The 24766-nt window shown below is 37.8% G+C and overlaps 1 protein-coding gene and 1 non-coding gene across 3 annotated transcripts; one reads left to right on the top strand and one right to left on the bottom strand.

The window, feature by feature from the left end:
* Positions 1-5574: 5574 nt before the first annotated feature.
* On the top strand, positions 5575-23037 carry TAF7L (TATA-box binding protein associated factor 7 like). 2 transcript variants are annotated; one of them, XM_032475414.1, is made up of 13 exons: positions 5575-5833; positions 9122-9189; positions 10018-10096; positions 11429-11562; positions 12219-12342; positions 12587-12642; positions 15008-15049; positions 15828-15975; positions 16306-16419; positions 16853-17062; positions 17266-17378; positions 18600-18659; positions 22180-23037. In XM_032475414.1, the coding sequence occupies exons 1-13, from the start codon at positions 5575-5577 to the stop codon at positions 22222-22224; spliced, it is 1452 nt and encodes a 483-aa protein (XP_032331305.1). In that variant the 3' UTR covers positions 22225-23037. The 2 variants fall into 2 exon arrangements, with proteins under 2 accessions (XP_032331305.1, XP_032331306.1); XM_032475415.1 differs by lacking the exon at positions 5575-5833 and adding an exon at positions 6346-6525.
* Positions 23038-24692: 1655 nt separating this feature from the next.
* TRNAK-CUU lies at positions 24693-24765 on the bottom strand. Its single transcript has one exon. It is a non-coding gene; the product is annotated as a tRNA-Lys (tRNA).
* Position 24766: the final 1 nt, after the last annotated feature.

Here is a 24766-nt window from a genome sequence, read left to right as displayed (position 1 = left end):
TGTATATAATAAAATTTAAAAAGAAAATATAAGGATTCCTACAAAAGTGTTACATGGGAAAGCATACAAAAATAAAAGTAAAAAGGATTGAGAACACAAAAAAATTTAGGGCAGAGATAAATAAAATAGAAAATAGAAAAACAATAGGGAAAATCAATGACACCGATAATAGCTCTTTGAAAATATCAACAAAATTGGGAAATATTTAGCTAGATTGAATAAGACAAAAAAGGAGAAAAATTAATTAGGCCAGAAAAGAGAGCACAAACATTACTGTCAATTTTGCGGAAATAAAAAGGATTATAAGAGAATACTATTGACAATTGTACATCAACAAATTAGACAACCCAGATGAAATGGAAAAATTCCTAGAAACACACAACTACCAAGACTGAATCATGAAGAAATAGAAATTTTCAACAGATTTATAACTAATAAGGAGATTAAGTCAGTATCAAAAACCTCCCAAAAAAGAAAAGCTCTGAACCAGATGGCCTTGCTGATTAATTCTATTAAACATTTAAAGAAGAATTAACTACTATATTTCTCCAACTCTTCCAGAATATGCGAGGAGAGAACACTTCTAACTCATTCTATGAGGCCAGAATTATCCTGATACCAAAGCCAGACAAAGATACTACAAGAAAATAAAATTATGGACCAATATATATCCTTTATGAATATTGATGCAAAAATCCTCAACAACATATTATCAAGCAGAATTCACCAAATTATTAAAAAGATTCTATACCATAACCAAGTGAGATTTATTCCTGGAGAGCAAGTATAGTTCAACATGAAAATCAATCAATGTAATAGACCATGTTAATAGAATGAAGGAAAAAAGACCCACACGATCAATCTCAATTGATATGGAAAATGCATTTGACAAAATTCAACATTTTTTCATGATAAAAACACACTATAAACTAGGAATAAACGGAAGCTTTAACATCATAAAGTCCAATGGCCATCATCAAAAAGTCTACAAATAATAAATGCTGGAGAGAGTGTGGAGAAAAAGAACCCTCTTACACTTTTGGTGGGAATGTAAACTGGTGCAGCCACTATCGTGAACAGTATGGAGATTCCTTAAATAACTAAAAATAAGGTTACTATAAGATCCAGCAATCCCACCCCTGGGCATATATCTGGAGAAAACTCCAATTTGAAAAGATACATGCACCCCAATGTTCATAGAAGCACTATTTACAATAGCCAAGACATGGAAGCAACCTAAATGTCCATTGACAGGTGAATGAATAAAGAAGAGGTGGTATATATATACAATGGAATATTACTCAGCCATAAAAAAGAATGAAATAATGCCATTTACAGCAACATGGATGGATCTAGAGATTATCATACAAGTGAAGTAAGTCAGACAGAGAAAGACAAATATCAGATAATATCATTTATATGTGGAATCTAAAAATGATACAAATGAACTTATTTACAAAACAGAAATTGACTCACAGACATAGAAAACAAACTTACGGTTACCAAAGGAGAAAGGGGGAGGGATAAATTAGGAGTTTGGGATTAACATATACACACTACTATATATAAACAGATAACTGACAAGGACCTACTGTGTAACACAGTGAAATATATTCATTATCTTGTAATAACTGATAATGGAAATGAATCTGAAAACTAATATATATGTATATGTATAACTGAATCACTTTGCTGTACACCTGAAACTATTACAACATTGTAAATCAACTATACCTCAATTTAAAAAAACATGATAAAGTCCATATATGAAAAACCCATAGATATCATCATACTCAATGGTGAAAGACTGAAGGTTTACCCCCTAACATCAGGAGCAAGATAAGAATGACTGCTGCTATTCAACATATTATTGGAAATTTTAGCCAAAACAGTTAAGTAAGAAACAAAAAGGTATCAGGTTGGAAAGGAAGAGGTAAACTTACCTCTGTTCACAGATAACATGATCCTATATGTAAAAGACCCTAAAGATTTCACCAAAAAAAGCTATTAGAGCTAAGAAATGAATTCAGCAATGTTGTAGGATATGAAATCAACACACATTAATCAGTTGCATTTCTATATACTAACAATGAAAAATATGAAAAGAATACAGTTCCACTTGCAATAGCATCAAAAAGAATAGAATACTTATGAATAAATTTAACCAAGAAGGCAAAGGACTTGTGCATTCAACATTACAAACATTGATGAAAGAAATTAAAGAAGACATAAATAAATAAAAAGACATCAATGTTCATGGATTGGAAGGCTTAATATTGTTAAATAGAAATATTATTGAAAGTGATCTATAGATTCAATGCAATTCCTGTCAAAATCCAGTAGTAATTTTGTAGAAATAGAAAAGTCTATCCTAAAATTCATATGGAATCTTGAGGGACCCCAAATATCCAAAATAATCTTGAAAAAGAACAAATCTGAAGGACTCACTTTCTGATTTCAAAACTTATTACAAAGCTACAGTAACCAAAACAGTGTGGTATTAGCATAAGGATAGACATATAGACCAATGGAATAGAGAGTCCAGAAATAAACCCTTGCATATATGGTCAATTGATTTTCCACATGGGTGCCAACATCATTCAGCAGGGGAAAGGACAATCTCTTCAACAAATGGTTTTGGGAAAACTGGATAAGATGTCCACATAACAAAAGAATGAAGTTGGACCCTTACTTTACACTATATACAAAAATTGGCTCAAAATGGATCAAAGACCTAAATATAAGACCCCAAACTATAAAACTCTTAGAAGAAAACATAGGGGAAATCTTCATGTTATTGGTTTTGGCAATCATTTCTTGGATATAACTTCAGTGGTACAGGGAACAAGAGAAAAAAATAGATAAACTGGATGCCATCAAAATCAAAAGTTTTGTGCATCAAAAGATAATATCATGATTATGAAATAATAACCCACAGAACAGGAGAAAATATTTTCAAAGCATATATCTGATAAGTGGTTAGTTTCCAGAATATATAAAGAATTCCTACAACTTAATGACAGCAAAAAATAAAACCCAGCCAACTCAATTTTAAAAATGGGCAAAAGACTTGAATGGACATTTCTCCAAAGACAATATACAAATGGCCAATTATCACATGAAAAGATGCTCAAATCAAACATCATTAGAATGCAAATCAAAACCATAATGATAATAATAGCTATATAAATGTTCTGTGCAAGCTACTTTGACAAGAGTGTTATTTCAGGGAATGGTTGTGATTGCTCTTCTGTAAAGCTCTAGGGGTTTGTTCAAAAATGCATATAATAAGGATGCGTATGAGTGCTAAAAAAAAAACCCACAATGAGATACCACTACATACCTGTTAAGAGAGCTATTGCTTTTTTTTTTAATGGAAAATAATAAATGTTGGTGAGGATGTGGAGAAATTGGAAACGTGTGCATTGTTTTGGGGATATGAAATGGTGCAGTTACAGTGGAAAATAGTTTGATGGTTCCTCAGAATTTTAAATATAGATTTACCATATAATCCAGCAATTCAACTTCTAGGTATATACCCCAAACAATTGCAAACAGAGGCTCAAACAGATACTTGTACATCAATGTTCATAGCAGCATTATTCACAATAGCCAAAAGGTGGTACATCCCAAATGTCCATCCATTTACCCAAACAGATAAACAAAATGTGGTATATACATACAATGAAATATGATTCAGGCTTTAAAAGGAATGAAAGTCTGATACATGCTACAACATGGATGTACCTTGAGAATATTATGCTAAGCAAAAGAAGCCAGACACAAAAGGACAAATATTATATAATTTCATTTATAATGAGGTACTTGGAATAGGCAAATTCATAGAGACAGAAAGTAGAATATAAGTTTCCAGGTGCTGGGGGGAGTGAGGGAATGGGGAATAACTGCACAACCAATTGTTTAGGGGAAACCTGAATATGTACACATAGACACAGAGTCAAATGGAACTGGACTTAAATTAAATATTGGCTCTGCCATTTACTACATGTTGGACATGAGTCAAGATAATTAGCCTTTTAAAATCTCAGTTTACTCATCTGATAAAACAAAAACAAAAACAGGATTATAGTCACACAAAACTCACAAAGCAATTGTGAGGGTTAAATGAGATAATGCAAACAAAATACTTAGTAAAGAGCTTAGCACCTAATAAGCGCTCAGTGAATGTTAGCTATTATTAACCTTAGAACAGTTCCTGGCACATAACTCAAATTTTTGTTAAAGGAATACATGCAACTGCACACTTGCTATTATGATGAAACTGATTGAAGCCACAGTTAGGGGAAAGGGAGGAGGGCTTTGGAGGGGATGAGGTCCAGAAGAACTTATCGGAAAGGCAACAACATGACAGAACAAAACCCAGAAAAATATTCTGTATGTATTTGACGCTATGATAGTATGTATATGACAAACTTTCACCTGTACATAAGTGCTACTTCTTGGATCAGCTTTCCCTTACTAAGAGAAACCATAATTCATACCCTTTCCTTTTTTCCACTTTTCATTCCCTTCTTTGTTAAGAAGGGGCTGGAAATCTGGCAATAAAGGAAAACATTACATATGTGTATGCCTGTATTTAATTTTTGCCTCCTCCCATGAAAGTTCTTATCATATATTAAGCATTTAATAAATATTTCAAATCAAGTCTGGTATATTAGATTCTCAATTAACATTTGTTGAATGATTGAATTTATAAGTGAGAAGTTACTTACTATGCTTCCCTCCTCCACTCATAAGGATGCTCCCTGTGACACTTCTGTCAGAGCACTATTTTTATTTATCTAGTATTTATATCTGATTCTTTTCCCCAAAAAAAGTTTTGAAGCAGTTTTCAGTGTTACCTGCCACACAAAATAAAAATAATTGGGAATTGGGAGAAAATGTGGTTATGTAAGATAAGAGGAGGATCAACATATACCAATAAGGTACACAGTTGTTAGAGGTGGGTTGTAAAACTGGTTCTGAGCTTCCTAGCAGCCATCGCAAGGAAAGTTAATTACATAATTCACATTGTCCACATGATTTAAAACACACAATTACTCAGCTATTTCAGTTACTAAAAACAGAATTTTTCTTTTGAGTTATTATTAAAGAATTATGTTGCATATAATAAATGCCGTCCAGAATATTCTACAGTAAATGAAAAATGAGTTTCATAGATCTATTTTGTATTACAATCCTCGATGCAGCCCCACGACATAGAGCCAAAGTAAAGATCAGTGGATGAAATCTCAAAGGGACCAAAAGTGATTTTGCCTCGGTCTGAAACTCCGGTAATTGTTTCACTGAATGAAAAAAAAAATCACTTATACAGAAGAAATCATTGTACATTAGTCGCCTAAAAATATTTACTCCGTAGCATTACATTTTGATAAGTGTAAGGCAATAGAGACATAAGGGCTATAATCTCTAACAGGCACCCCGTAAGGTCTCTAATATTATCCCTGTGCCTTTAAGGAGGGCACCTTTGACATCATTTTATGAAAGTTCTGGAATCTTTCGAGGTCACATGACCAAACTGGAGGCCATTTTAAGACCTCAACGAGCTAGACCATGGAGCGCCCTAAGAAGCGAGGCCCCAGTTCCTCAGGAAATAATTTAACACTAACAACCTCAACATCACAAGTAACGAGACTTCGAGAGTCCCAAACTCCTGTTGGCCATGGGGATGAAACCGCTGGCGATCTCAGTGCCCAAACTACCCGCAACCAAGGCACCCAAACTCCTGACGATAATGGCGCCCAAGCTGCTGCCGACATCGGCACCCAGGCTGCTGCCAAAACCCCTCTGGAAAACTTACTAGAAGGAAAAGGTCAGTGGTCTTAAGATTTTTTTTCGTAAGTTAAGGATCTTTGGGAGAAGCGAACTGCTAAAAGTTTATTTAAACTGTGACCCCCATTTAGGAGAAATTAGCGGAGTAACTTGTATCTCTGTCCAAAAGATGTAAAATAGTGACTGTTGAGAAGGGAGAGACTAATTCTATTAGGGTAGTTTGGGCGCGGATTCTAGTTACTTAATGGGTTTGTGCGGCGGTGTATTTGTCACCAGACAAGGTCGCCTCACCAGAAAACAAGCCGGTCCGACCTAACGGATTCGCGGAGCAACCGCTTGTGCCGCCCCTTTTACAGGTATCACTGTGTACTGCTAAAACTCCCGTGGCCGCCCCGAAGGTCGGCCCGTGAAAAGGGTATTTGTTCTGAAGCCTTGCTCCGCGAGGTCCCTGAGCGGCCGCGTCCCCGCCGCTATCAGTACTCTTCGAGCCTCCCCACACAGGCACGCGGCGAGCTGGTCGCCGCCTCGAGGCCACCTGCCTGTCCGCTCCGCCCGGCGGTGGTGGAGGCGTGGCGAGGCGGGGAGGAGTGGCGCGCGAGGCTCCTACCTGTCGCCGCGAAGTCCGCGCGCAGCTCCCATCCGCGGCCGGCCGCTCGGGAGCCCACTCGCCCCCTTCGTTCGGAACCCCCTAGGGCAGAAAGGCGGTCCCGGCGCGAGTCAGCGGAGGAGCGGGTGAGTCCGGCCGTCCGAGGGCACCCGGCGCCGAGTCAGCGCCAAACGGCGCCGCGCTGTGTTTCCCTCTCCGGTCCTCTGGGGTGGCGCGAAGGCTTGGGGCCCCTTGGCCCCGCGGGAGGTTTTCTAGGGAAATGGGATCAAAGCCTAGCAGCTTGCACGCTTCCCTTGGGAGGTTAGTGCCCCTGGGATAAGGATGAAAGTGTCACTGCCTCCGAACTGCAGCCAGCGGCTATGAACTTGAGCAAGTACCAATTTAGGCTTGTGCTGACTTGTGCTGCTGGGAGCGTGCTATCAAGCGCCCTCCGTCTAACTGTATATAATTCCAATTCCAATCCTAATTCCCCTGAAGTGAGATGGAGCTGGGGGTGGGGGTGAATAGTGGAGAGTGGTCCTGTTATTTTAATTATCAAAGAGTGCTTGCTGGAAGAAAGGGGATGCTTTTTCTTAAAATAAGTATGATACAACCAGTTCATTGTATAAATGCACATAACAAATCTTAAAAAAAAATCATTAAAAGTCATTTCAACCAGGGGTGTCCTCCTTCTCTAAAATAGTTTTGGTTCTTACATTCTTTCTTTCATAAGAGAGGAGTTGCCAGAAAGGCATGGAAATGAACAGAATGCTCTAGTCTTAGTTCTGCTGAGAAATCTAAAAGTTACTATTGATCTGATAAAATCTTGCTTAGCAGCTAGTTCTTCAAATCTGTGTTTCTACTCCCAACCTTAAGTGTTTGTTACTCTTATGTTAGGCAATGTACCCAGTCCTAAGTGTCTTTATTTAATTTATTTTAAACTTTTCCCCTTACCTTTACATTTAGCTTCTGTATTTATATGTGTGTTTGTATAACTGTATAAAGCAAAAAGAGAAGAAATGACTATCACAAATAATCTCTCTCTTTTTCTCCCCTTATCTCTCTCTCTCATCCTGGGTGTCTAATTTTTCATTCCTGATTTCTCTTGTGCTTTTTTGGTAGTTTCTGAAGTCAACCTAAAGGACTGAAATAATAACTAGTGAATAATTTACCTGTAATAGGGTCTCAGACGCATTTGTATGTGTTTTTGCTGGTTTTTCATTTTTCCCTGTTTTTACTCTATTTTACTCTATTTTAACTGGTAATGCTAAATATGCTTTGTTCCCCTCTTTTTTCAATTCTTTTATTTTGCTGAAGTATAGTCGATGTACAGTATTACATTACAGGTGTACAGTAGAGTGATTCACAATTTTTAAAGGTGATACTCCATTTATAATTATTATAAAATATTGGCTATATTCCCCGTGTTGTCCAATATATCCTTGTACCTTATTTTATACATAATAGTTTGTACCTCTTAATCCCCTACCCCTAAACTGTCCCTCCCCTTCCTTTTCCCGCTGGTAACCACTACTTTGTTCTCTATATCTGTGAGTCTGCTTCTTTGTATGTGATATTTTAAGGTTTCAGTGATTTTAAGTGAGATTCTAATTCAAATCTCAGAACTCAATGAATGGGTTTATGGAATATTAGAAGTTGTACATTATCTGGAACTTTTCATCTAAAGTGTAAGATTTTACAATTTAATGTACAGCATAGTGTCCTTTGAACCTAAGAAAACTTTGTCAGTTTCACAGATGTACGTTGCTTTCTTTCCATCTTTGAGAAGAAAATTTCCTCAGAAGTAGTGTGCACCCTAAAACCGAAAATGCAGGCTGCTACAGATATACCCAGAATAGATGGAAAATAAGAATAAAAATAAAGATTAACTTGGAGATGATTTGCTTTACAGAAGGTGTATTTTTTATATATATAAAGGGATCCATCTTGGATTCCCATGGATAGGTTTTAGGGGTATTTCAAATAAGTGGTGGTTGTGAGGATTAAATGAAATAATAGACCTAACGCACTCAATGTAAGGCCTGACACATAGAGTGCATGCAGGAAATGTTAAGAATGAATAAATCAAATTGGATTTTACGTTCTTTCATATCCTTTCGGAAATGCATCTGTTCCATGAAGTTAGGTGTACTCATGTAGATAGCCTAGCCGTAAGATCGAGACTCCTAACTTTTCCCCAAAATGGCTCAGAACTCAACAATTAGCTCTAGTGTCATAAAATGCTGCCTGTTCTCCCACAGACTGTTTAATTCCTCCCATTAAGGTGAATGAAATCAAGAAAATTAAGCTATTTCCTTCAAATCATCATAGGGCATTTCTGCCAGTGGTTTTTGGATTGATTACAGCCTTTGGTTGGCACTTTCTCTGCAGAGGTATGTAGCCTGCTTTGGTAGTCACCAAATAGTCTTTTACCTGAGAATATAAGAATATTAAGAAGACTAAATCATGCGCAACAGCTCTTACTTCATTTGTTGTCGTGTAATTATGATTACCATTGGAAAATCTGCACATATTGGAGAGGAGATAAGGTGACTTTTAGAAATAATCAAGTTATGTAAAATAAGATATTTCAGAGCTGTCCGCACATTCCATTGAGGGTTATCAGCAAGATCTTGTATAATTTAAACCAGTACTATCAGAAGTGGTCAGTAGAGGGAGCAAGAGGAGTTTTTGGTAACTTTCTGTTGGTTTTGTTTTTGTTTTCATGAACTCAAAAACAAGAGATGAGTAAAAGCCAGGATGAACCTCCTCACGAACTTGAGAACCAGTTTATATTGCGTCTGCCTCTGGTAAGAAACCCTTTGTGTCTCAGACCAGAAATCTTCAGTTCATAAGTATTAGCTCTGCTTGGATGCTGTAGCATTTCTATTTATTTAAGGTAGGCTAGGAAAACTGAGAACATTTGTTTCCCAGCAGTCATGTCCTATTAAGCAGTCCTGTCCTAGGGTATACTTTTATAAGCAGCATTTCTTTCGTCCTGCACATGCCACCTATCGTGTGGGTTGATTTCCTGGCAAACAGATGGGACGGTGACGGGTTCAGTCACTTATCACAGATGCTAATAGCCTTGCTCACTGGACAGCCAAGATAAGACTCTTCTGAAAGAGAGTTCCTTTCTGTCACCTCTAAAGGGGCAGTGAGAGGGACTGTCTCCCTAAATTCCTCACCATACAAGGCTGTTGAAGCTCATCTCAGCATCATGTTAGAGTCTTTTCCCCTATTGATACCTGTATTCAAGTATTATTTAATCTAAGAAAGATATATTAAGAATGGGCTTCAGAAAGGTATTTCTCCAATTAGGGTTAATTAATATACTCAGTAAGCTGCAGCTAAGCCTTCCCTTAGCAACTAGAACTGAAGGGTAACAATGAGAGGCAGGAATTTAAAACTAGGAAAAGGCATTCTCTATAGCTGCTAAAAGACAACAATGAGATTAGAGTCAGCCCCATCCTGACCTGACTTACACAGCACGCAATAGCTCATGGTACATAGAGTTGTTCCTAACGTTGGGGAAGTTTAAGGTTTTATGTAAGGGAGGACTGTGTCTGGCTACCTACTCTATTAGCTGCTAATTATACAATTCATCCTTCTGACTTTTCAATTTACCTCCTTTTTAGGAACAGGCTTCTACTGTCAGGAAGATAATACATTCTCAAAGTGCCACCATGAAGGATAAACTAAAAATTGACTTGTCTTGTAAGTAGTTAATATCCATTTGCCATACATTGAACAGTAATTTATTAAAGGGTTGCTATGTGCCACACCCTCTGTTAGATACCAAGGATGAAGGATATGACAAAAGAATAGAATATGGTCTCTGCCTTGATGCTTTTAAGAGAGGCTTTGGTCACTCCCATCTCTTCTTTTAAGAAGAAAGGAAGCAGAACTTACACAACTTGAGGTAATGATCATGGTGTGTATAAGGAAGAACTTGGGGGTCAACCGCAGGATTTGCGTACTGCTGATTGTCTCCAAATGCAAGCTTTGTGATTTCTGACTGTCCAGGGGAATGACACGTAAATGCACTATTCTTTGTTTACAAAAGTGACATATCTTTCTTTCTTTCAAATAGTATTTATTAGGCTTTTTAAATACAGAGAAGTATATAAAGAATAAAATTTAAAATGGCCCATAATCCCAGCATTCGGGTAGCCCTTATTGACGTGAAAAAAAAGGAATACAAGTGCATGGCTAGAAAATTCAAATAAAACAGAAAGGTTCAAAAGGAGAAGTGAAACTCTCCTTAACAGCATCCCAACCTTAATGGCCAAAGATAACTAATATTAACCATTTCTCCTTGTGTTTCTTTATAGACAAAACTTTTATGCATAACACCAACATTTAAATAATCTCTCTATTTTTAAAGATAATTTACACAGAAAGGATGGTGTCAAACATGGTTCTGTATCTTTCTTTTTTCACTTAATATTAGAATATTACACTTGAACACTCTTGTATCAAAAGACATTTATGTTTGAGACATTTGGGCAGGATTTAGAGTTGTCAGTATATGACTCTCCCTCTCTCCATATATATATTTTATATACATACATAATATATATGGCGATTGTGTAGAATTTTATCTTTGTGAAGCTAACTAGAGAGTATAACTTGAGAATTACTAGAACCATTCTAGAATCAAACCTTCCCTTACCCAACCCTTTAAAAACATCCATGTACAATGACAAGATTGAATGCTTCTAATGGTGTCCAAATGAATGGGTTTGAAAGAATGGAGTTGGCCTTTCAAGATGAAAATGAAACATTTACCACTTCATCCACGTTTAGTTCACAGCCATTACCAAGAAACTTAGCTACTTTTGGTCAAGTGACATAAACTGGGGAAAAAAAGCTGCCTTCTTTTCTCTGGGGAGTTACTAATGGTGTATGCGATTCTAGCATTATGAGAAATAGTAAATTTCAATGAAAGACCAGTCTGTTCCACGTAAGTCTTCATTATTCAAACCCTGCGGGTCTTAGGAGTGCATTGGGAAGATGTCAACTTTAATCTTTTCTACTTCTCTTCAGCTGATGGACGTCATGCAGTTGTTGAGGTAGACGATGTCTCACTAGCTGCTAAGCTGGTTGATTTGCCTTGTGTTATTGGAAGCCTGAAAACTGTGGATAAAAAAACTTTTTATAAAACGGCGGATATTTCCCAGGTATGGACAAGTTTTCTTAATCTACTAGTCCTCACATCTTTCAAGGAATTCCTTTTTCCCTCCTTTTCGCTTTCTTTCAGTTCTCCTTTCAGCTGCTTGTCATTTCTAATTTCCAGCTCAGTTGCACAGGAATACAGTGTCATGTTCTGGTTTGGTGTTTGATTCGTAACTTTTCACTACTTTATTTTATCCAAATAGCTTTCAGAACCTCCTGTTTGACATTTATAGTGACTTTCATTATTTGAAAAATATGAGCATCTGGGATCTTCTGAACTTTCTACTAAAGCAGGGTGCTGTTAACTCTGGAGGTTTACATTGGTTCTTATTCATCGTCTCTACTGTTTTTTGTTTGTTTGTTTCCTTTCTAAATCAAAATGCTAAGATATATCTGTTCTCAACATATTCCTTCTGTAGTGGTAAGCATTCAAGGTAAAAAAGACAAACAAAACCCCTCAGAGTCCATATATACAGTGCTGCCAAGATGGACAGAGAGAGAATGAATATGAGTGTGTATAATGCTTGGGTTTTCTGGAAATGCCAAGTAACATTCTCTTTACTTCTATGATCCAGGATTTCTGATGGCAAGAATGATCATGATTCATTACTAACCCAAGATGCGTAGCCATAGTCAACTTCTTTATCTTTGTTAAATGTAGATGCTTGTGTGCACTGCTGCTGGTGGTGTCCACTCTTCTGAGGAACCAGTTACCTCTACTGGTCGTAAAGCAATCAAGAAAACTGAAAAGGAGAAACCAAAAAAATATGCCTGGAAGCATGGCAGTAAGTCAACAGCCCCTAGCTCATTCTGGCTGACTACATTTATCTGCTGAATTCTAGTTACTTGTGAGCAAGGGATGTGTTACCACACTTAGGTATTTGGCTCAGTAGGCATCCAGAGACTCTTAAAGCAATGAGTCATGTCATGAGCCAGTGGCTTACAGCATCACCTTTCTCTATCAGATTCAGATAGATATGGGACTGCCATCAGTCATACATACATTTCACCATGTTGACTTTATTTTAGTTACTCCACCGCTTAAGAATGTCAAAAAGAAAAGATTCCGCAAAACAACAAAAAAGGTTAGTTGCATGCTATCTCTGTGTCTACTGGGTGGATTGGAAGAGGATTATGAGTGGGGGGGAAAGGGAGACAGTCAGTTGGATTATTCATTTGTTCACTCATTTATGTGTTCAGAAAACATTTGTTGAGTGTGAGCTAAATCCTGGGCACTGTGTACTGACAATTGGAAATATTTAATGAACAAAACCAAACTTGATCCTTGAAGTTGTAGGCTAGTTGTTTAGGGATCTAGATGTGTCATGAATTTGAAACTTCTGCTAACACTTTTCATTTTCAACTGCAAGATCTAGCTTTAAAGTGAACCCATCCAGAACCTGAGAATTGGGAATTATGGTTGTATTCCTAACCTCACTTCAGACTTTGTAGAACCCTGGGCAAGCTACAGGAGTACTGTGGCTTGGCCTTTTTTTTTAATTAAACTTAATTTAGAAATAGTTGTAGATTCACATGCAGTTGTAAGCAGTAAAAGAGAGATACTGTGTACCCTTTACCTAGTTTTCCCCATTGTAACTTTTTGCAAAACTATAGTATGCTATCACAGACAGGAAATTATTACTATTCACTAATCTTACTCAAATTTCTCCAGTTTTACTTGCACGCCTGTGTATGTGTGTGCATGCATTTAGTTCTGTGCGATTTTATCCATGTGTGTTCGTGTATCATCTACACAGTCAAATTATGAAACAGTATTGTCACTGCAAAGGTCCCACATTTTCCCCTTTTAAAGCCACACCCACCTCCCTCCCACTCCATACCCGCGGTCTCTAACCTCCGTAATCACTAATATGTTCTCCATCTCTATAATTATGTCATTTAAAGAATGTCATATAAATGGAATCATACAAAGTATAACATTTGAGCCTGGCTTTTTTTTCCCCACTTGGCTTAATTTCCTTAATTTCCTTAAGGTCCATGCAAGTTGTTGCATGTATCAGTAGTCCTTTCCTTTTTATTGCTGAGTAGTATTCCATGTTATTAATGTACCACAGTTTGCCTAACTGTTCACTCAGAGAAGGACACCCGGGTTGTTTCCAGTTTTTGACTATTATAAATAAAGTTGCCAGCAGGTTTTTGTGTGAACATAAGTATTCATTTCTTTGGCATAAATGCCCAGCAATGCAATTGCTGGGTATGTTGCATGTTTCATTTTAAAAGAAACTATCATGTTTTCCAGCGTGGCTGCACCATTTTACATTCGCACCAGCAACTTATGTGTGATCCAGTTTCTCTACATTTTTGCCAGCATTAGATGTTGTCACTATTTTTTATTTTTGCCATTCTGATAGATGTGTAGTGATCTCACTGTGGTATTAATTTGCATTTCCCTGATGGCTAATGATGTTGAGCATCTTATCATGTGTTTCTTTGCCATCTATATATCCACTTCAGTGAAATCTCTGTTTTTTTTTACCATTTTCTAAATGGATTTTTTAATTGCTGAGTTTTGTGAGTTCTTCTCATATTCCAAATGTTAGTCTTTTGTCAGATACGTCATTTGCAAATATTTTCCCTCAGTCTGTAACCTGTCTTTTTATCTTCCTTTACAGGGTTTTTCAAAGAGCAAAAGGTTTTTGTTTGATGAGGTCCAATGCATTGATTTTTCCTTTTAAGTATTTTGCTTTTTGCATAAAGTATAAGAACTATTTGCTTAGCCCAGATCCTGAAGAATTCTCCTAAATAACTCTTTTTCCAAAAGTTTTACATTTTATATTTAAGCCTACAATCAGTTTTTTAGTTAATTCTTGTAGAAGGTGTAAGGTTTAGTTCAAGGTTGTTTTTTGTTTGTTCGTTTTTTATTTTACGTTTGCATGTCCAGTTGCTCCAGCACCACTTGTTAAAAAGGCTACCCTTCCTCCGCTGTATTGCTTTTGCATCTTTGTCAGAAATCTGTTGGGCATATTTGTGTGAGTTTTTTTTTTCTGAGTTCCCTATTCTGTACCATTAATCTGTGTGTGGTTCACTCCACCGATTCCACAATGTAGCTTCGCAGTGAGTCTTGAAATCAAGAAGACTGCTGTCACTTTATTTTTTATTTTATATTTATTGTTTTAGCCATTCTAGAGCTTATACCTTTCCATATACATTTTAGAATAAGTTTGTCTATGTCTGTTGAAAAATTTGTTGGAATTTTGATGGGAATTGCATTAAACCCATAGTTCAATTTGGGGACAATTGATAGCTTTATTATGTTGAGTCTTTCAATCTATGAACATGTTCCCTTTGGCTTTATACTGTCAGTCCACAGCATTTATTGAGTGCCTACTGAGTGTAAAACGACATTAAGAATAGTTCTGAAAGTCTTTAAGCTTTAGTAAAGTAAAACAATTGTAATATAACTTCATTGTTTATTGTTTTATTTCGTAGGTCGTTGATGTCAAACAAACCAAAGAAGTCAGCATTAGTAAGGTAGAGCAATCACAATATAACTATATTATTTACTTATACTGTGTTTTATTTCATAGCTCATTAATTTCAAACAAATCCAAAAAATCGTAAAGATGGCTTTCAAGCTTTCCTTCTCACCTGTAATCCCCACTTGCATACACATACCCTGAATTTGATTCATTGGAAATGAATTCATTGTTTCATTTCTGATAATTTCAGAAACAAAAGATACAATTTGGTCAGTGACCCTGTGTGTTTTAATCTGCTTCTTTTCTCTCATATTTATTTAAAAAACATTTCTTGGAAGCCAGGGCTCACTTTTACCAGAAGTTGTTTGCAATTGCTTATTCCCCCTCAAAGTTCTAATTTCTATTTGTGGCATGACGAATTGGTTGCTGTGGAGATAACTGTCTAAAACTGGATTTAAGGGAGAACGTGTGGCTAAGACCCAGTTTTATAGGAAACTCTCTAATAATATAGATGTGGGGAAGTGAAATCTGGGAATTTAGATCTTTAAACAAAATTACTTCTAACAAATAAAGAATTACAGTTCTTTGCCAATGTGGGTCAGGGCAAATAATTAATAACTGAGGCTTAAGGGTTGTGCCTTTGAGAGAAGTCTTTAATACAGAGTTGTAGATTGAAAAGATTAAATGTCTCATGTAATTTGGGAAAAAATAAGCTTACTGTGGAAAAATATAGACTCTGATCAAAGTTTCTGTTATAAATAGTATTATTTAGAGTAGAAATTTGAATGTATCTTAAAGAGATCTAATTATTTGACTCCATTTATATGTAGGAAAAGGGCATTCCTGCAAAGCACAGGGTGTTAAATGACGTTCCTGGTGTCCCCTCTCCTCCAACTTTGGTTCAGTACGCTGAATCTCCTGAAGTGGAAAAGGAAGTGAGAAGATTGCTGTGTTCAGATGCTGAAGCTGTCTGTGCCCGTATCCTTTTATACTAAATATGTTCTGTGTAGTCTGTTCCATCCTATGTGCAGTTGGTGACAAGCCCTCACTTCTGGTATTTGCTGATTTTAATGTATAGAACTTCGGATTTGGGGAAATGTTACTTTCTAGCTAGGAACAGTACATTCATATGATAGAAATTATTTACTTGTATAATTCAATATAAGGCACTTCTCCATTCTAGGAATCCGGATACAAATGGCTTGGAGTTGGACTAAATTAAATAACACTTCAGCCAGAGAGCCTATTCCCTTTCAACTTTGCCTTCTCCTTTCTTTCTGCTTTTTCCTTGACTGCCTCTCCTTTCAGGATGGGAGGTCATTGCTGAAGGTGAAACCAAGGAAATAGAATGCCAAGGCTCCATTCCAGGCTTTGAGATAGCTCCAGGAATAAGTGGCTATAAGCAGGGTCATACCTCACCAGGTACATCAATAAAGGCAAATAAAGGCAGAAGCTTCAGAGGGGGCAGGTGTTGACTGTGTGTAGGACCATTGTCCATAGACTCACAGACCAATAACAGGAAAAAGGTGCCTTTTCTCTTCTTTCCTCTTACTGGCCCCTCAACTTGAGGGGTTTTAGATTGGGGTTTTAATATCCCATCCACCCCTGCTATTCTAAATTCCTATGGGCCCCTGGATTCTCTAAATATTTGATCATTGAATACATGCATGAATGCTACAATGTTTTGTATTTCCTATCCTTGTTTTATAAAGGGAATAATCTTCCTGTGAGAAAAATTATTTATAAAATTCATTAGTTGCCTAGTAAACTTGAGGGGAAGTATAGTTGCAGCTGGAGTGGGAGTCATTTGAAAAGCTTCAGATAGTTTCACCTTCCTTTTGCTTAAAACCCATAGAATGTGATGTGTTTCCGAAGACGTTCAGTAATTCTAGCAGTAACAGTGATGATGAGGATGAGGATGAGGATGAGAAGGATGACTATGATGATGAGGATGAAGATGACAGAGAGGAAGAATATTATTATGAGGAGGATCTGGAAAGGGAACTACAGGCGAAGTTCATTGAATCTGGCCAGTATGAAGCAAAGGAAGGAGCCAGTTCAATGAGTAAGTTAAGAGGGAAAAACAAAGGGGTGGGACAGAGTGGGTGGCAGTGCTAAAGACAGACTCTAAACACACATTAGATGCAAGGCAAAGTTTGAGAAGCTGTTGCTCGACTGTGTAGTGGAGTTTTTCTTAGTTGATTTGGATCTTGGTCCATTAATTTAGGCTATGTTTAGATACATGAAGTTTTTTTCTATCTCTGTTAGTCATGGAAATTCACAAGCAGACCTATTACATGGAGAAAAAGCTCCAAGAGATTCGATGCAGGGCACAAAGACAGAAGGAGCTCATCATGAAACTGGAAAACCTGACTCTCAAGGTAAATTCTTGTTGGCTGATAGAAAGATATCTTGATATCTTACTTTCAGAATCCCATCTTTGTGTTTCCACTCATGTCATCTCTGTGCAGCTTTCTTGTTCATTTGTGATCCTGAACAACCTCTTAGAAACCACTAATAAAAGATAGCCCATTTTCTTTTACTTAAGTAGTTTTGATCATCTCATATAAGCATTTTTGGGAAGGGACCAGGAAACTTGAGATAATAATTGCCAATATGCTCAATAAAATTAAAAAAAATAATTGCCAGTAAGAGCATTGACTATGTGAAAGGTGCATACAGAGCTGAGCATTTTACATGTATTACCTCATTTCATCCTGACATCCCTGAAACCTAGGTACTGTCACTATTCTCATTTTATAGATAAGAAATTAAAGTTCAGAGAGGTTAAGTAACTTGCCAGGAACCACAGTAAGTGGTAAGGCATAGATTCAACCCTGTTGCTCTGTACCAAAATGTATTCATTGTAGTAAAAAAATTAATCAAATTAATTTTTAAATTTTGTGATGCATGCTTGAATAAGAATTAATATTGTACTTATTTTTATTAATACATATTTTATTAGTACACATTTTAGCAAAAGGAAAATGTATGATTAGGCAATGTTTGCTTCCCTTTTTATAGTGAGGGAAATTCTGAAGCATCTGGAGAATCCCTTGCTAGATTTCTTTTTCTGTAGAGCTATAGTCATTGAAGGGGAGCAAACTGACACAGGACTATATTTATTTAGAGTGTTGTCCTTCAGAATAACCAAGTGAGATAATAGATGTGGACATACTTTGAAAGATACAGATATATGGCATTATTATGATTGTGTTTGCATGCAGTACTAGTTAAGAATGGTAATATTCTGCCCTAGTGCAGGGGAATGAAGGAGTCAGCACCAAATTCCAAGCCAGCTTTTTAAATAGTTTACCACAGTCAGAGGATTTGTGCAAAACTAGAAAAGGGTTAACATGAAGGCATTTCAACTATTTGTTTTAGGGCAAGGAAAAATTGCTGTGTAGGGTGTATAAAATCAAATTGGATGGCCCTGTAGTTGGGGGATGTAGTTTTTATATTCTAAATCTTTTTTTAAAAAGTACTCTTTTGTTACAACTGACGGTCTTCTTTCTTATCAAATTATTTTCCAAACTCTGTCTCTCTTGGTTCTCTTTTCCTTTGAGACTCCGCATTTACCATTTATACAATTTGTTTTCCAGAATCACTTACAGTCTGTGCTGGAGCAGCTTAAGCTACAGGAAAAACAAAAAACTGAGCAGGTGAGAAGTGTGTTTTCACATCAGCCAGAAAACATTTGATACAAAGAATCCCCCACGTCACCCCCAATCTCATCTCTGGCTGTTCTTTTCACAGGCATAGTAGTGGATAAATCTTCTAAATGAGGGTAGTAGTTTGGAACAATCTTTGTGAAAATTCATTCATTCAGCAGATACTGAATGCCTGTTGAGTGAAAAGCAATGGATATACACACAATGTTGAATAAGAGAGATTACAGTACTTGTCCTCATAGAGCTAACAGTCTAGCAGGGAAGATTGGCAGTAAACAAATTATACAAATAGAAAGGTGCAAATCATAACGAAGAGCTGTGAAGGAGAAAAAGTCAGTGGTGCTATTTGAATAAAGAGAGTTCTGAATTAAATTGGGGGGAACATGGTCAACCTTTCTGAGGAAGTGATATTTAAGCTGAGACCTGAAGGATAAGTCCAGGCAAAAAGTGTATGAAAAGCTTCTTGGGTGGAGCATATGCCAGTTCCCACTTTGGAAAACAGCTTGGCTTCTTTGAGGACCTCTGGAGTATTTAAAGCAAGGAAGAGTGACTTAACATGAAGTTAAAGAAGTAGGCAGACACCATATTGTATGGGCCTTTGCAGGCCATGATAAGGAGGATGGGAGGTAGTCTTAAGTGCAATGGGAAGTCCTTGGAGAGTTTTAAGCAGGAGAGTCACATTTAATTTAAACTTTTTTAAAGATCACTTTGATTATTTGGAGAATGGATTGTGGGAGGGGAGGACTGGAAGCAGGGAGGTCCGTTAGGAGGCTGTGTAGTAGTCTAAGAAGAGATGGTGGTGACTTGGACTAAGGAGGCAGCAGCAGAGATGGAAAGACTATACACATTTTCAACTGCAATAAAGATGTATTTATAACAGGCTTATTGAGATATAATTCACATACCATACAGTGCACCCATTTAAATTGTATAATTCAGTGGCTTTTAGTATATTCACAGAATTGTGCAACCATCACCACAGTCAGTTTTGCAACATTTTCATCACTCCAAAAAGAAACCTGTACCCATTAGCAGTTACTCCAGTTTCTTCTGAATCCCTCCCACCCCCTAGTCCTAGGTAATCACTGGTCTCCTTTCTACTAGTCTACTTTGCCTATTCTGGTTATTTCATATAAAAGGAAACATAATATATGATCTTTTGTATCAAGCTTCTTTCACTTAGCATAATATTTTCAAGGTTAACCCATGTTGTGGCATGTATTCGTACTTTATTCCATTGTACAGCTGAATAATATTCCATTGTACAGATATATCACATCTTGTTTACCCGTTCATCCATCAGTAGACATTTGGGTTGTTTCTGCTTTTTGGCTATCATGAATAATGCTGCTATGAACATTTATATATGAGAGAATGTATTTTAAAAGCAGAATTGATGGGACTTGGGTCAATTACTGGGTGTTGAAGGAGACAGGAGTGGTAAGGATGTATGCCAGATTTCTGACTTGAATGACTGTATTGTTTAAAGTCACAAGAGAGTGAGCAGAGTGAAAAGAGAAGAGGGCAATGTAGGATAAGTGAAGGTCAAGTAACTGTATTGAAATGTATGCTGATTCCAGCCCTGTACTGTTGACGGTAACAATTTTAAAGAGACTGGAGGTCGTATTATGAGGATGGACTTAGCATAGGGCTCTTAAGGTAGTGATTCCATCCCCCATGCCCATCCCCATACCAGTAAGGCCAGGAGAATTCTCATGTTCTATATATTCCCTTCCCTTCAGCAAATCACTCACCCAGGTACTGCTTATAAACAGCCATGTGAACAGTTAATGCCAGGATTGCTTTAGCACCCACTAAACATCTTTGTTTTCCTCTATGTAAGTACTTAGTATTGGGGAGTGCTATTTTCAACATAGAAATACAGCTTTAAACTTTATTCACTCAGAGCCCTCTTTGTTAGCTCATTTATTCAACATAGATTTATTGAGTGCCTACTTTAAGCTAGGTTCCACAGGGAGCTATAAAATGCTTGCAACACAGTCTCTGCCTCCAGTTGGGAAGAAATCCATGAAAGGGATAGGAATTTAAAGAAATGAGGACTCATTTTTGTTCATGAAGATTAGGGAAAACTTCATAGAGAGATGGTATTTGACTGGGGCCTTAAGAGGTAGGTAGGGTTTTAATAAAGAGAGAAATGAAGGCATTCTATATAGAAAGTAGCATGCACAATGGCTCAGAGGTGGTGTTGCCAGACTTGAGAGTTTAGATTTTTTGATGTAGGTCATAATAAGCCATAAAAGCTCTTTTTACCTGGGGAGTAACTCAGGAAGATTTCTCTGCCAGCAGTATCTAGAAATTGGAATGGGGAAAGACTAAAGGAAGATGCAAGTGACAGAAAGAATCAGAACTTAAAAACTGATTAGATTTACAAGACAAAAAGGGGAACAAAGAGGAGTCTGGAGCCTGGATAACTGGAAGGTGGTGTGCCAATAACAGAAATGAAGACAACTTGAAGAGGATTATTGCGGGGTGGGAGATGGAGAAGATGATGAGTTGAGTTGGAAGCACTTTTTAAAATGGGAGATTGGAGAGTGCCTCTCGCATAGAAATGATCACTGAAGCTGGGAGGATAAGATGAGTTAGCCAGGTTGACTGTTTGGCAAGAAGTCTGAACCTGGGGGAAAACCTCCCTTTAGGAGGTGGTGGGAGGAGAAAGAGCCCACAAAGGAGAAAGAACTGGAGAAATCAGTGGTTGTAATCATGGTTAGCATCTGAGTGAAAAGATGCTGTAAATTACTGCAGGTAGCAATGATAGCAGTTCGGTAGCTGATGTACTGCACAGGATGGTTTTATAATGCTCCATTCCTGTCATTTTACAGGATAAAATCCACACTGGTATGGGGCGACCGAAGTTGAATAATATTCAAAGACAATCTTTGTCTCAAAGACAGTATATCTCTCTGCATGTTATTGGTCACTTTGCCATTTCAAGTAAAAAAAAAAAAAAAGGAATCCTATATCACAAAAGTTTCAGGGCTTCTGAGTTAGAAAGCATCAGGATGAGTAAAGCATCATCAGGTTCCTGATTGGTTAGGACTCTGACCTGGTTTTCAAGTGTCTCATAATGTGGCAGGAAGCAGCAGCTAAGACTCAGTTTAAGATCTATTGTGTTCAGTGAGGCAAGAGGTTATCTCAACTGCCTTATCTTCTGGCTCTTAGCCTATGGCTACAGTGATCCCATCTCTTTCTACCCTACAGTGAGCTGTGACTCCTGTATCTCTTCCCAGAAGTACAAATTTTTAACAGCAAGCATATTTAAGCACATTCAGTTTTAAAACTTACTTTTATAAATTTGGCATAATGAAGGACATCATTGTGTTTGTGTTCTTGACCGTGGCACTCTTCTTTGGAACATTGTAAGACTAAGATAACCTTATAAATACCAAGTTACAGTCTTTCCTTTTGGTTCGTGTAAGTAACTTCTAGACCAAGTAACAGAACTTAAGATTTCAAGTGAATTTTTCATGTTTTTTCTTATCTCTCCCTACAGCTCATTTCCCTACGGGAACAACTGAACAATTTTCTGAAGGAGTGAAGAGAGCCCTAAGGCTGGCACACAAACCTTGGATTCACCATCCAGACTGAAGACTAGTTGAAATTGTGCCTGTTTCTGCTCCTTTCATTGCCTTATATTGAATCATTTGTGTTTGTTTCTCTGAACCTTTTTTTTTTTTTTTTGCTAGTTATATTCAAAGTTTGTAGCTGTGTAGGAAAAAAAAGATTTTAAAAAAGTAGTAGACCTAAAGACCCAACTCAACTATGGGACGGACTTTTCTTCTCTTATCAACTGCAGAATTACTTACATTGCTTCTATTCTGTGGTGCCATCAGATGATTCAGCCATGCTCGCCAAAGGCAGACAGACTAACCTGAAGGCCATACAGCTGGTTTGCATATGTTTTAGCTTTTTCTTCTGTTTAAGTATTTCCTGAAACGTAGAACAAATTAAGCCATATCTACCAAGGGCTAGGACCTGCAGCAGTGAATTTAATTGCCTACTTGGCAGCGTTGATACTAGGTTGTGTCTTGTCTCTTTTCAGGCATTTAGAGGCTCAGGGATGATTTCTGGCTGCTGCTATCTTTGTTCCATTGTTGTGTTTTTAGGGCGGTGTCTCATTGTTATTTGGCAGCTATGGGAATAGTCAGAGCAGAGATGAAATTCTGAGCTGTTATCCTTATTCTGAGCCTCTTCATCCTAACCACCATCAGAAAGGGTTAGGAAAAACCAGATATCTGTGATGCCTGTGAAAACTTCCTGGAAAAAAACATAGGTCAGTTTGTTTTTTTTCAGCTGTATTAAGGTTTTCTAGTCTATATTCTTTGAGCAATAAATAAATTCCTTATCTTAAGTGGATTATTGTCATTTTATGAAACAGCTCCCATGATAAGTACATTCATATCCAAAACAAACTGGAGAGACAGGCAATAAACTCTACAATTAGGAAATGACAGAAGATGCTGTCAGTACTGGGGCATCCTTCTAAAGAGCTCTTAGGATAACTTCTAATGAACTAAGCAAATCATATCATATTCACCATACAGCATTGGGGATTTGAGAGAGGATACAGAGAAGTGATAAAAATGGCAGCTCCAGTATTTGCACTGAATTATGTTGTAGTGGAAGGAACACAAGGTTGGAGACTTGGCTCTGCTACCTACCTTAGCAAGTCCCTATACCTCTTTAGAGCCTCTGTTTCCTCAACTGGAAATCAAGAGTGATACTATTTCTCATCAAGAGACATCTGAGGATTTTCTGGAAGTAGCCCAACTAGACCCCAATCTGGTACCAATTAATGAACCTGGTTCCGTTCTAGGAAATGTACCTCCAAGTTTCCTCTGTCACTTTTAGTGTTCCCATTCCAAGTTGAAAGTAATAAGCCAAGTTCAGAGAAGAGGAAGTCAATATGTATGGAGGAAGGATGAAGACAAGGAGTGCTGGGTGCAAATGCAGGGAAGAAGTGGGGATTAAGAGAGAGAGACATAAACAAACTGAAGCCAAGATTAGGACAGAATTTAAGGGACAGCTTGAAAAACCACGATGATATAAAAAAAGTTTTTTTCAGAAACCCAGAATTTAAAAAAGGATTAGAAAGAAAGGGGAAAAGGAATTGTCAGAAGCAGAAGGTGAGGAAAGAGGCAGGGTTTAAAAAGATAGATCTTTCCAGATGAATGATGGTGGGGGAATGGGGCAGAAACATAAAAGTACCCTGGGAACATGGCTGGGCAGACTGAAACCAGTGAGTGGCACACATGCCACAGGTGGCATCCAGGAGTGAGAGAAATAAAAGAGCCCTAGTCTAGCCTCTGTCCAACACTGCAGTCCAAGAGCAGCCAGAGCGCTGTTGAGAGGCAGTGGGGACGGGAAGACGACCGGAAGGGCCAAGGGTAAATTCATGCATCTGCGGTGCCCTTCCATTGTCTCTACTACTATGTCTCATTGTAACCCCAGGGAACTGCTTCACCACTGCCCTCCAGTAACCCAAGCCTTATGGCCGCCCAGACTCCTCCCCTCCCCCCCAACACACTCGTGATAACTCATGAAATTTTCCTTTTCTGTAACCCAATGATTCTGACTTTTGCGTGTTACCGAACTGCACTATCCAATATGGTCTCCACTAGCCACGAATGGCTTTTGAGCACTTGGTGTATGGCTAGCCCAAACAGAGATGTGTCATTAAGCGTAAGACAGACACTGGGTTTCCGTAGGGGAACTGCTCTGCGCTGGCTTCCTGACAACCTCGCACCTTCCACATGGTCCACGCCGGCAAGGATCAACTGCAGGTGGCCCCAGGCCTTGGCAGAATGTCCCGAGATCCTCCTGGAAGCTAGGAAGATAGGCAGTCTCATGACGAGTTGCTACAAGACTTTCTCACTCGCCTCACAATTTTATTTTGAAGTAGAGTCAGTTTACAATGTTGTGTCAGTTCGTGAGGTACAGCATGTTTCAGTCATACAAATACATACACAGACATATACTTCTTTTCTCAGGAAGAAAAAAAACGCACGCCCAGCGAGGGACTCGAACCCACGACCCTGAGATTAAGAGTCTCATGCTCTACCGACTGAGCTAGCTGGGCT

Source organism: Camelus ferus, chromosome X (genome assembly GCF_009834535.1).
Source record: "Camelus ferus isolate YT-003-E chromosome X, BCGSAC_Cfer_1.0, whole genome shotgun sequence".
NCBI lineage: Eukaryota > Metazoa > Chordata > Mammalia > Artiodactyla > Camelidae > Camelus > Camelus ferus.
The sequence above is the reverse complement of the archived record's forward strand: the minus strand, read 5'-3'. Positions and strand labels throughout refer to the sequence as shown.

Bases quoted from the DNA above. Each gene is read 5' to 3' on its own strand.
- TAF7L (XM_032475414.1), top strand. From the start codon at position 5,575: ATGGAGCGCCCTAAGAAGCGAGGCCCCAGTTCCTCAGGAAATAATTTA. The intron at 11,563-12,218 runs GTATGGACAAGT...TGTTAAATGTAG, and splicing joins AAACGGCGGATATTTCCCAG to ATGCTTGTGTGCACTGCTGC. The intron at 18,660-22,179 runs GTGAGAAGTGTG...CTCTCCCTACAG, and splicing joins AAAAACAAAAAACTGAGCAG to CTCATTTCCCTACGGGAACA.